This window comes from Gavialis gangeticus, unplaced genomic scaffold (assembly GCF_001723915.1).
Source record: "Gavialis gangeticus isolate Ggan-Ray unplaced genomic scaffold, GavGan_comp1, whole genome shotgun sequence".
In the NCBI taxonomy this organism is placed as follows: Eukaryota; Metazoa; Chordata; order Crocodylia; family Gavialidae; genus Gavialis; species Gavialis gangeticus.
This window is the reverse complement of record NW_017729032.1, coordinates 211,938,343-211,950,159: the sequence shown is the minus strand read 5'-3', so window position 1 is coordinate 211,950,159 and position 11,817 is coordinate 211,938,343. Positions and strand designations below refer to the sequence as shown.

The window sequence follows — 11,817 nt, the reverse complement described above, 5'->3', positions numbered from 1 at the left end:
TTTACTTAATGATCATCAATTTTATGCAACATAGGCAGAATATGGCAATGATTTCTTTTGTCCAAACTTGCCTACAGAGAGCTGTAACAGAGCATTTGTCTTTGCCAGAATTATTAATGACAGTCTGCATGTGTTAAAAGTAATGATATAGATTAATATATTACTGTATTTTATGACTCACTGAGATGTCTTTGCAGAACTTACCTTTGTCAAGTTTTATTCTCCAAATATTATTTTACAGTTTCTACTTCAAAATGAACAGAAAGTATATGGGTTTGAAAGAGTGATTCTGTGACTGCCATTTGTCTTTGCCTCTTCTGAAACTGTACATGACCAATCACTTGCTACATTTTCCTTTAAGTAACCAGTTTCATCCCTGAATTAATTTCATTTAGATCACAGATCAAGTATGGACCTTCATTTATTTTACTCATAGCAGCATGGAGTTTGAATGCTGATGTTTTTGAAACTGAGACAAATAGACCTTTAACTTTTAAAGATGCTAATTTTAATTTTTTATGCTATGACCGAATAGACAGTACCCTCTGTTTTAGGTGCAAACGTATGGGCATTTTTCATCTGTGATAAATTGTTTTATAAAAGTAATGAATGCAAATATGCTATTCTGCCAGACTGCTGCTGGTACTGTATGAATGTGTAAGGGAGCGAGAAAACAGAGACTTTCTGAACAGGTGCCAAGCACGCTCTCAGTCCTGACAGCAAAGACTGCAAGGATTCCAAGTTAGTTCAGTTGGCCAGGTAGGCCACTTCAGGGCTATGCCCACCCTCAGACACATTACCAAGGAAAGAGAAGCAACGTGCAGATGAATGTGCATTGTATAGTTTAAAGGCATGTTGGGGCTTCCACTCCAGAAAGTCCTGGGGCTTGTTTTGTAACATAGCCCCTCTTTGTGTCTTCCCTTTTACACATCTCTAATGTCCAATTAGATTTAAAACCACAGATTTCTAAGGTTCCATTCCTTTCTGTCTTGACATTAATAGGAGTTCTGTATATAGATCAAGCCTAGAACAAACTCCTTCATACCATGAAAATCCATGGATCCAATCCTCTTTCCCCCCACAGAAAACATACAAATCATTATACCTCAGCTCAACAAATCTAGAGATTTATGTACCCTGCTGCTTTTGTTACTTCCATAAAGTACCTATATTTAATTTGATAATATTAAGCCAAACTATGCCCTTAGAAAAGTGTCTATGGCTTTCAATGAAAGCAGGGAGAAATTTGAACATTAAAACATTTCGTATTTAAATATTTTGCAAAATCTGAAAAACTTCCTTCCCCAGGAATCACAAAATCAGAGGATCGTTCTTTGAAAAAAATGTGTATAAGACACCATACCAAGAAAAAACTAGTGAAACTACCCAAAAGCTGTGATCTCACTCAAAGCATATAGCTGTCCTGGAAACACATGATGATGAGTACTGAGACAACGTCTCAGTTGACAACTTACTGGAGAATCCTCATACAATGAGTTCATAGCAATTCCTGCCTTAACACTTACTTCTCTTCTCTCAGGGTCAGGCTTTCACCTTTCTAGTTACTTGACAACAGCGTGAGAACTCAGCTACAAGAACTTGCAAAAAAAGGCGCCAGTTCCCCGCAGTGATTTCACAATGAAGATTCTCAATGAAAATTTCACAATGGTACTGACACTGTAAGTATTCATTGACTTATACGGCTCCTCTGTATATATCACTGTGCTTTACAGCACGTTAAAACAAGGAAAAATGCAACACATTTAGGAATAAAAGTTATTATGGAACTGCCTGGAAGAGGCAGTTCCTAGAAAGTCACATGACTGCACTATGCTAGTTCTGAAAATGTAATTTTCTTGGTTAGATCACATAAAAATTAAGGGGGTATAAAACTGATGCAAATACAGCTTTTAGCAAAGTTATTTAAAAATCCAGGCAAAAATGGGCATTTTTCATAGGATCCCAGCACATAAAGGATCAAAGAATAAGTAACTTCCTATCTTTCATGTTATCCTTTCTGACAGCTGCTTCCCTTATACAAAGGGCGGCATGATTGTTTTTGTCAGTCTTATAATTAAAATTACTCTCCAGATACCCTTTGTAATGGTTTCTCTTAGGATTTTAACAGATGTTGCCTTACGAGATCAGGACTCTCCTACACTAAGAAATGCCATCATCATAATCAAATGTTGTTGTGCTTCTCCAAAGTATGCTGTCATAATATGCCTGGATTTATGTACATAAAAGAAATCAGATTATAGGTTCCTATTGAGATGGAAGAGGAGAAGCTACAAAAGAAATATTGAGTTAAAGAATCTTATTCTGAGGCAGCAGTTCAATAAGCAATAAAGTGCAGACACCTAGAACCATATATTGTGGGGGAGCTATTAGTAAAGGGCAGCAAATGGGGAATTTAAGAGTTGTAGCACCAGTGCTAAAGGAAGCTACAACTGTTAAATGTCAAAAATCCTGATTTAAGACATGCTCAAATAGCAATCTGAAATCCAATGAAGGACTCTAAAACAAAGCAACAGCAGTTATTGAGCTATTTCAAGAAAAGTCACCTCCTTGAGCTATGTACCAATGCATGAATTAAGTTAAAATGTGAATTGGGTTAAATAGAACAATGTAATAATTTTGCTTATAGGACAATTTTTAAAAGACATTTAAGGCATGTGATTTGCATCAAAATCCATTCAGTTAGGCACCTGAATACCCTTAAAAACCCAGCACTATGTTCTTTTTTTTCCAAATCAGTGCCATAGCATATTTCATCTAAAGATCTCAAAGTGGCTTACAAAGGGTTACCAAGCAGTGCTGTTGTGCCTTAATTAAGGAACAGAGTAAAAGAGGCTAAGTAGCTTGCCCAAAAGGCATGCAATGAATCAATGGTAAAAAAAGAAAAGAAAACAGAATGCAGCTTTTGTTTCATAACTTCTGGCTCTAACAAAGCTAGTTTTATCTCCCTAGCCCACTCTATCTCACCTTGAGGAGGTTACCTCTTCAAAGATCCAAACAAGAATGTTTTTTAAATTAAAATTCTGCAAAAATGTGACTTTTACGACCCCCACCAAGAAAGTAGGTTTGCCACTTTTCTGGGGCAAGTAGATTTTTTGAGGCTTTTTTGAATATCCGTTATGGTTCAGGTTGGTGTCAGGCAGAAGGCAGAGTAGTCACTCAGACTGAAATTCACACAGGTGAATGGGTACTAACTTTAAATATGCATTTGATATTGATTTACATTCTAGAACAGCACCTGGAACTAGGGTTGGCAAGCTGGTCAACTGGCCACTCAAATATTGTCGTTTGACTGGTCAATTGACTGCATATTTTTTGTCCGGTCAAAGATTATAGCAATTTTCAAAAAAACCCTACATTTTTTGTAGTTTTCTTAACAGAAATATGATTTTTAATTGTTTTCACACATTTTTAAATGGAACATTTGTGCTTTTTCTGTGTATTATTTGGACCTGTTGGCAGTTTTTTACAATTTTTGACCAATATTTGACTGGTCAATTGACCACATTTTTTTGACCAGTCAAATACCCAACACTACCTAAAACTGTTATGGAAGGTGTTATATAAATGCATGGAATGATTTAGATTAATTCAACAACTGCCACCATTACCAGTGAGTTTTAAAATTAAGTTCAGCTGGAACATAAGTTGTATACTTCTCCACCATAAATATTCACTTTCAGGCTTCATTCACATAAACTTTTGTTAGGGGAATTATTTGAAGTCACTGAGATAATATTCAATAATCACAATGAAAATCACTTAGAAAAAAAAATACCTCATCTGTATGAACTATCTTCACTATGGTCAGAGAAAAATCTGTCTGTAGCTCTGATTTTTTTCTCCCCCTGCTTTGTGCAGTGATCCCCTGAGGCTGCACCAACAGGAAAGTGTTGTATCTAGACAAGCAGATTTGGTATAAACCACTTTTCCCTTTGGGAAGAATGGAAAGAAGACACAGAAGTTATCATTCTCTATGGACAGAAAATGACTAGAGCACATTCTTCTGCCAGCCATAACACCTTCTTAATAATAAATTCTGTTTACATAAATTGTCTTCTGTTAGTTTACTCTTCATCTTTCAAAACAGTCAAAGGCAGATGAAACAGCAGCTCAGCTCAGGAAGGAGCACTGTAAGCAAAGACTTTAAGGTGTGATAGTGTTTTCTCCAGACAGCATAAGCTATTTTTCACGTATCTCATGACCTTAAGGAGAGGTGACCAGTCAAAATCTTATATTTTTCAGCTTAATAGCAATGTTGCTACAGGATGCAAAATGGGCAGTTGTTGTCTTGGATAAAACAACCAAATCAAATACATGTACCTTCTAATACAGGCCACTTCTAATCCTGAATTTACCAGATTGCTATGAGTCCCTAAAGATTTGAATGGGACTATGACTACAGAAACAGATGGCCAAGAATACATCCCACTTTTGCAGATTAAAAAGTCAAGGTTTTCTTTAGGGCCAGCTCTAAGATCTTCCCACCTACTAACCCAGAAAGAAAATCCCTGATTTACAACTGCAAATATTCTCACAATACACATTTATCCGTCCAAGAAATCTTGTCTTCTTCCTTGGACTGCTCACCGACAAATCCCAATTGTGGAATCAGATGAAATAGTCAGCCAATTAAATGGATAAGCTAAAAAGGCTTGTGTTTTTTAATCTAAACTGTTTTGGACGTGGCAAGGTATAAACCTCCCTTCTGTAGCACCTGGACCCTCCAGATGGCAGGGGACAATAAGAGGATTTTTCAATGAAAGGTCCTCTGTTCTGGTAGCTTCAGACATGTTAATACAGTGCTTTGCAACCTTTTTTCAACTCAAGACACCCCTCCAAAAATACTACTGTTCACTGTTCATCATATACTCAAGTTTATTTGGTCCCTGCCCTGAAGATACTACACTTTAAATAATGGTTGCTCTTCCTCTATTTTTTAAAGCTTGTGGATGCATGTGTGTGAGTGTGTGCATTTCTTTTTTGTGTCCTTGTGTGACAAGGCATCTAGCAGGATTTGCTGGACCATGAGCACTTCTGCTATGGCCTGTGTGCGCATGTGAGAGAGAGAAAGGATTAAAATACATGAAGGAGGAGTCAAGGCTCTTGGTATTTATTCGTTTTTGAATTCAGAACAATTCTAGGGCAATTTGTCTTAAGCCCTGGACAGCCCTAAATAGGGCAGGAATATTTTTGATATGGAAGATTGCTGTTTAAAATCTCTGGGAACAGTGCTAATGTTGCACAGCACCCTGTGGCATGCTTTAGAGACTCTCTGGGTGTGGTGGCAGCACCCCCAGGTTGAGAACCACTTGTTTGAATGGCCCAAGGGACCCCAATACACTCATCAAGTTTCCTTGGTCCCTGCCCTGAAGACACTACCATTTAAATTCATCATTTAAATAAATATCACCTTCTTCTGCTGCTGTTGCTCCTTTTAAAGTGTGTGTGGGTGTGTGTGTGTGTGTGTGTGTGTGTGTGTGTGTGTGTGTGTGTGTGTGTGTGTGTGTGTGTGTGTGTGAAAGTGGGTGCATGTGTGAGAAAGTGTGCAAGTGTCTGTGTGTACAAGTGCCTGGGTGTGTATGTGTACTAGCATGCATGTGTATGTGTGCATGCAACCATGTGAGAGTGACTGTATGAGTGAGCATGTGAGTGTATGTGTGTGAGAGGGGGTGTGCGAGTGTGTGCGCGCAAAAGTGAGTGCGCAAGTGTGTGTGTGAGGGTGTGTGCGAGTATGAGTGAGCGTGTATGTGTGCATGTATGTGTGAGTGAGTGTATGTGAGCGTGTGAGGCTGAGGGTAGGAATGAGTGCGTGCATGTGTGTGTGAGACAGCGCGCGAGTGCGTGTGCGTGTGAGGACGACTGCACGTGTGCGCGCTGGGGCCGCCCCTGCCGGGCGCAGCAGAGGGCGGGCTGCGGGGCGGGGGCGCGGGGCGGGCTCCTCCTCTCGTCGCTGCCTCTGAAGAGCGGCTGCCCGGCTCGCGGCGCTCGGCACAGCGCAGCGCTCCGCACCGCACCGCACCCGCACCCGCACCCGCATCCGCAGCAGGTAGGGGAAGCCGGGCGGCCGCGGGGCTGGGTCCCTGCAGCGATGCTCCCTGGGGGACGCGGGGGGAAGGAGCCTGGCTCTGCCGGGGGGACTCTGCACCCTCCGGCTCCAGGGCAGATGCCTTGCCGGCCCAGCCGCTGGAGGAGCCCGCCTGGGAGCCGCAGCCTGCGCCTTGCCCTTCCAGCTGCCGGAGGAGTCTGCCTAGGACAGGCTGGCTTGGTAGCATGGCCACCGCCTGCCAGACCCCTGTGCCTTGCCTCTCTAGCTGCCAGAGGAGCCCGCCTAGGACAGGCGGGCTTAGATGTAGCTCTGTGCATCCATCGCCTGCTCAGACTGGCCCGCCTAGGACAGGCTACTTTGGTTTGGTTGAGTGTTTGTTTTTTCTTTGGCCTTCCAACCATTTGCCAGCTCTTAGGTGTCGTGATGGTTTAGACAGGCTGGCTGGCTTGGTTGAGTAGGTTTTTGGGTTTGTGGGTTTTTTTGTTTTGCTGGGTTGTGTTTTGTTTCCTGGTCTTCCAACCAGTTGCCAGCTCTTGGGCATCACGAGCAAGCACTCTGTCTCACCCCTGCTGGGAAGCCGTGGGCCCCAGTTCGGCTAATTCGTTAATCAGTGCCCGAGCCTGTTGACCCTGTTCAGGTTCACCCGCTTGCAGCCGTGCGGGGGTGTGGAGAGAAGGTGTGTGGCAAGGGCAAGGAGCAGTTGTGGGTGGGTTGGGTCGAGTGGGGGTGGAAGTAGCCAGGCCCAATGCCAGTGTGTGGTGAGTGGGGGTGGGATAAGCAGCCAGGCCCAACAGCATCCTGCTGTTGTGTCTTTTCAGAAAGGGAGAACACCAGCTTTCTTCTGTGCAGGATTTAACCCTTTCAAGAGCACTGAAAGGATGGCCATCTCAGCCCTGTTTGTTTTCTAGTAGCCATGTACGAGCTCCAGACTGCATAGGTGGACACTTCAATGTTTGATTAGGCAGCAGGTGCAAGCCAGTGACACTAGGCCTGTTCGCATCTTTGTTGTACAACTTGAACTCGGTTAGAAGGTAAACATTGTGGTGTCAATATGCAGGGATTTGGTAGTCTGAATTTGCTGAACTGGCAGTCTGTTTTCCAGTGCTCGGTGTGTCACGTACGTTTTGAAAACAAGATCCAGGAAAATCGTAGTGTGTTTAGAACATCAAATGACAACGGTCCTAGGGGCTACATTTAGTAACTGGAAGAATGTTGGATATGCTAGTTATTGCATAAAATTACTCTTTGTACTCTAAACATTTTACTCAGACAAATCATGAATATATAGAAGAGAAAATCCTGTTCCTCTAGATGAGTGATAAAGCTCTGCTGACTTTCACCAGGCCAGGACTGAACCTGAAATCTTTGGAAGCCATACTAGTGATACAGGATGGGTTCAAAATTTAAAGTTTATTAAGAACATAAGTAATGTGATCTCACACACAAATGCGACTGTGTCAGGAGTTACTTCTCAGAGCTGAACACTTCTTCTCTGTGTATTTTAATGCTACCCTCCCACCCCAACACACACTATAAGAAAGAAAGAAAAAAAAGGAGCCACAGTAGAAGAAGAATAGTCATTTAAACTGTAGTATCTTCAGGGCAGGGACTGAAGAAACTTGATGCATGTGTTATGAACAGTTCATCAGTTCTCAAAGTTCCCTCCTAAAGTATAACATTTGTTAATAATCTAATTTAAGTAAAATGATAGCTGTATATTACATGCTTGGGTGGTATTAATGACCTGTGAAGTTGACAATTCCTTTCAATGCATTTAATATATTTTTGGTCATAAGCCTTTTATACTGAGAAACAGCTAACATCGCATCTGAAACAAGTCCTTAGGTTATTGTTCTTTGTTTGTTTGTTTTTTTTTAATTTTGCTTTTAAAGTGATCAAATAGAAAGGAGGGAATACATTTATCATGTTTGTTTAAATATGGACAGATTTTGTAGGGTGTCACTTACAGAGAACAAATATAGCCGGCCCAGCTTTTATTTGCAGTTTATTTGCTAAAAACCTTTTATTTGCAGTTTCTTTTTGAACTGGTTTAAGATTGCACTTGGAGTTTTACATAGCTTTAGTAAAGTCATTTAAAAAAATAGAAAGGACAGGAGAACATTTGTTGATGTCCTTTCCACGATAATAGGCAGACAAGGTTCTTTGGGTGAATCTGATATCTTTTATTAGACCAACTTAAATAGCTGGAAAACAATTATTAAGCAAGCTTTTGGGTTCAAAAACCCTTCGTCAGGATACGGAAGTTTCAGCAGTTGGTGTGTGGCTCTTCCTGGATGGAAAAAAAAAAGTAAAGAAGCCAGAGGCTGGTCTGGTATGCATACAAGACAGGTAGTCAGTGTTACTTTTCATTCCATGCCTATGTCCTTAGACCAACACAACTACAACCTACACCCCTTTCCATGATAAGGAATTTCAAAACAAATACAAGTTTCCAGACAGTTTCTGTGAGGCTGAAACAATCAATATGAGGAGGAGGTAGAAGGTGGGGGGGTGGAAAGTGTTTAAACAAACAGCTTTTCAATAGAGTCTGGGTAGAGCATTTATTCTCACTTTTACGTCATCATGATAAACTTGAACACCAGCCAAAAAAAAAGGTACTTCCTTGTCTGAGCTTTCCTTGCTGAGTGAATGCACAGTAATCTTATCACTTTTTATTCCATTACATAGATTTCAGAGTACAAGTCCTGAGATCAGACAATTCTGTTTCTTTGTATTATACATTATATGACAGTACTTCTGCCGGTATGACAATACTTGCGTCACTGCAATCAAGTTATTGGTTTCAGTTAGAAACCCTTTCAAGTGGAAACTTGAGAGGTAGCCTGAAACATTTTTTTAAAACCAAAATTAGTTACACTTTCAGTTACAAAGCATGCAAAGTAACTGATGGTTTGGGGTTGCTTTCTCTTTCATGTAAAGAAAATCGGGTCACTAGTGTTTTTTGGAATAGGCAACTCTAAAATTCCCATAAAATGGGAGAGTTAAAACACGTACCATCCACACATGACATGGTAAAAACCATACTAAAAATGTATTTTACTGTACATGGGTGTTGGTTGTAGCCGTGTTGGTCTAAGGGCATAGGCAGAGAAGGTTCTTTGGGTAAATCCAATATCTTTTATTAGAACAACTAAAATAGTTGGGAAAAATTCTTCTTTGCAAGCTTTTGGGTACAAACACCCTGCTTCAGACAGAAGAAACATCTGCAGTTATATACTCTTCCTGGATGGGAGACAAGCAGCCTCTGGCTTCTATTCTATCCCATCCAGGAAGAGTACATAACTGCAGATGCACCCTGGTTTGTACCTGAAAGCTTGCAGAGAAGAAGTTTTCCAACTATTTTAGCTGGTCTAATAAAAGATATTGGATTTACCCAAAGAACCTATACTGCACATTGCCTTTGAAATGCCTGAAGAACCTAAGTTGGTATTGTGTAATTCCCTTCTTTTATAGTGCGTTGGTTGTCTTTTTGCTGATAATTCTCAAACGCTTATTTATTCAACTGACCACAAGAATCCCATGTCAAATAATCAAAACATAGCTATCAACAAGCTATTATTTTTAGGCTATTAAGTTTCACATTTTTTATGCAACTTACATGCAGTAGTCTGCTTGATTGAATTAACAGTGTACTCCGGATCATTCTCAGTTATGAATTTTGCCTGATAAAGAACTCATTACAATCTGTCTCCTCTTTGAATATCCCAAATGTTTTATGGCTGGCATGTTTTAAAAAGAGGCAGTAAACAAAGACAAATAACTCCAAATCTGAGTATGCTTAAGGCCTTGCCGACTTTGCAGAGTTATGTCAGCTAGCAGTATGAAGAGATCACAGCCCATAACTGATACAGCTTGTTTCTGTTGATTTTAAAAGCCCTTGAAAGGAGAGATGTACTTGGGCAGGGCCCAATTAGGCAAGCACATAACCTAGTTCTGTTCTTGTTCCACCTTACTCAACCTGTTCTGTTCTAGAGCAGATAAGATGTTTCTGTTGGTGAATATGCACTTACAGAGGTAATAATAAGTTTCCTGCATTCTGTTTCTATTTCTCAGATGACTGATTTTGGAATCAAGAACATGGATCAGGTAGCTCCTGTGTCTAACCTCTACAGAGGAATCCTCAAGGTGAGTTCTCTTAGGTTAGATGCTTCTGAAGCCAAAAGGTTGCATCTACTCATTGCACATATTTATAGTCTGTTAATGCTAATGAAGAAACTGTATGGACATGCTGATGAGAGGATAGATTCTCAAGTACTAAAAGTCTTATTGCAGATGAGGTTCTCTTCCTCTAGTTGGCACTTAATTAAGTGGAGCTAGAGCGAGCCCTTTGTACCCAGACACTTAAAACTGACAAACATATTGGATGAACAGTTAATTCCATCATAATTCCCACCAATCCTAAAGATCTCATAGTAAAATATAGGGTCAGATACTGAGTTCTCATTCTTTGAAGTAATGGGCATTTAGGTGCAAGTAAAGGCAGCAGGACTGGGTTTTTCTGTGTTTAACTTTGTGTGGCTGTTGCATTTTGATATGCAGCTTTAGTTCTTAGTTATAAAAGCATTACTATGGTATGCAGAAAATTTAGAACTTGTCTTGTTATTCACTTATTACATGCAAGCCTAGTACCAAATGAAAATAGAGTGTACAGCAGGAAAACAAAAGCAGGCTATTACATTTTATAATGATTCAAATGTATTGACTCCATTTAGAAGGAATTTATAGACAAGAGGACAAAGTAGGAATAAAAGATTCCTTTTCTAGCTGTCTGCAAGTGCTTCTCTTTTTATCTATATGACAGTTTCCACCCCTGCGCCCCCCCTGCAATCTCAGCCTTGATTCTTTATGTAGTGATGATCAAGGTAAATTGAATAAAGACCAGTCAGACTTTCTGAATCCTTGAACCATAAGAAATGCTGTGATCACTGAGGATTTTATTTTTAGAGCAATTCAGATACCAGAGATTTGTTTAAGAAGTGAGCTTCAAGGACTGAAGTGGAGGTGAAGGGGGGAATGCGTTTTTTTGCTAATTTGTTTACTGTATAGGACAGCACACAGTTGTTATTCCAGGCATAAAACAAAATAGACACTAATAACAATACAATCTCATGTCTCAGCCTTTAAGGTTCCATTATCAGGTACTCGCTGCTTATTTGCAGTTCTTTTGGACTTGCTTTAAGTTGTACTTAAATTTGTAATAGCAGTTCTCATGTATACTTTGAGGTCAAATAACGTTCTGGTGACTATAAGTAAGGTGAGCAGGATTTATCCCATGTAGAGCTTTCCTCTACTATTTATTGAAAGCTTTACTCAAAGGATAGTTTCACGTTTCACAAGTGTAAAATCCAGTATGCTTTCTACTCGTTCATGGTACTGCATTTTTTCCAATGACTCAGTATAAGGGTCATATATTTACACAAAACACAGGAGTTTCCAAATGATGTTGAAAGAACTTGGCCTTCCTTCTAGGTACTAGTGATGAATCAGAGCTATTCTCTATTAACAGAAAAGGAGTTTTCTAGGCAGCTATTAACCACTTAATTTAGATGAGAGCTTTTATCCTGACGCTTTATTGTTTGTCGTTGTTCCTGAACATTTTTTGTTGGTTAGAACAAATTACATTCTCTCAGCTCTCTGCTGGTCCTTGGCATATTTTTTGGACTCAGTTAACCATTAAAGGGAAGCCACCTAAAGAGATTTTTCCTTCCTGGCAGCTTTTTTTTTTTTTT

The 11,817-nt window shown here is 40.1% G+C and overlaps 1 protein-coding gene across 1 annotated transcript in view; it reads left to right on the top strand.

The window, feature by feature from the left end:
• Window positions 1-5,981: 5,981 nt before the first annotated feature.
• ETS2 (ETS proto-oncogene 2, transcription factor) overlaps window positions 5,982-11,817 on the top strand; it is a 15,667-nt gene continuing 9,831 nt past the window's right edge. Inside the window, exons 1-2 of the mRNA XM_019525286.1 lie at window positions 5,982-6,067; window positions 10,142-10,213. Of these exons, the coding sequence (XP_019380831.1) occupies window positions 10,142-10,213 (72 nt within the window). The 5' untranslated portion in view covers window positions 5,982-6,067. The remainder of the gene's footprint in view (window positions 6,068-10,141; window positions 10,214-11,817) is intronic.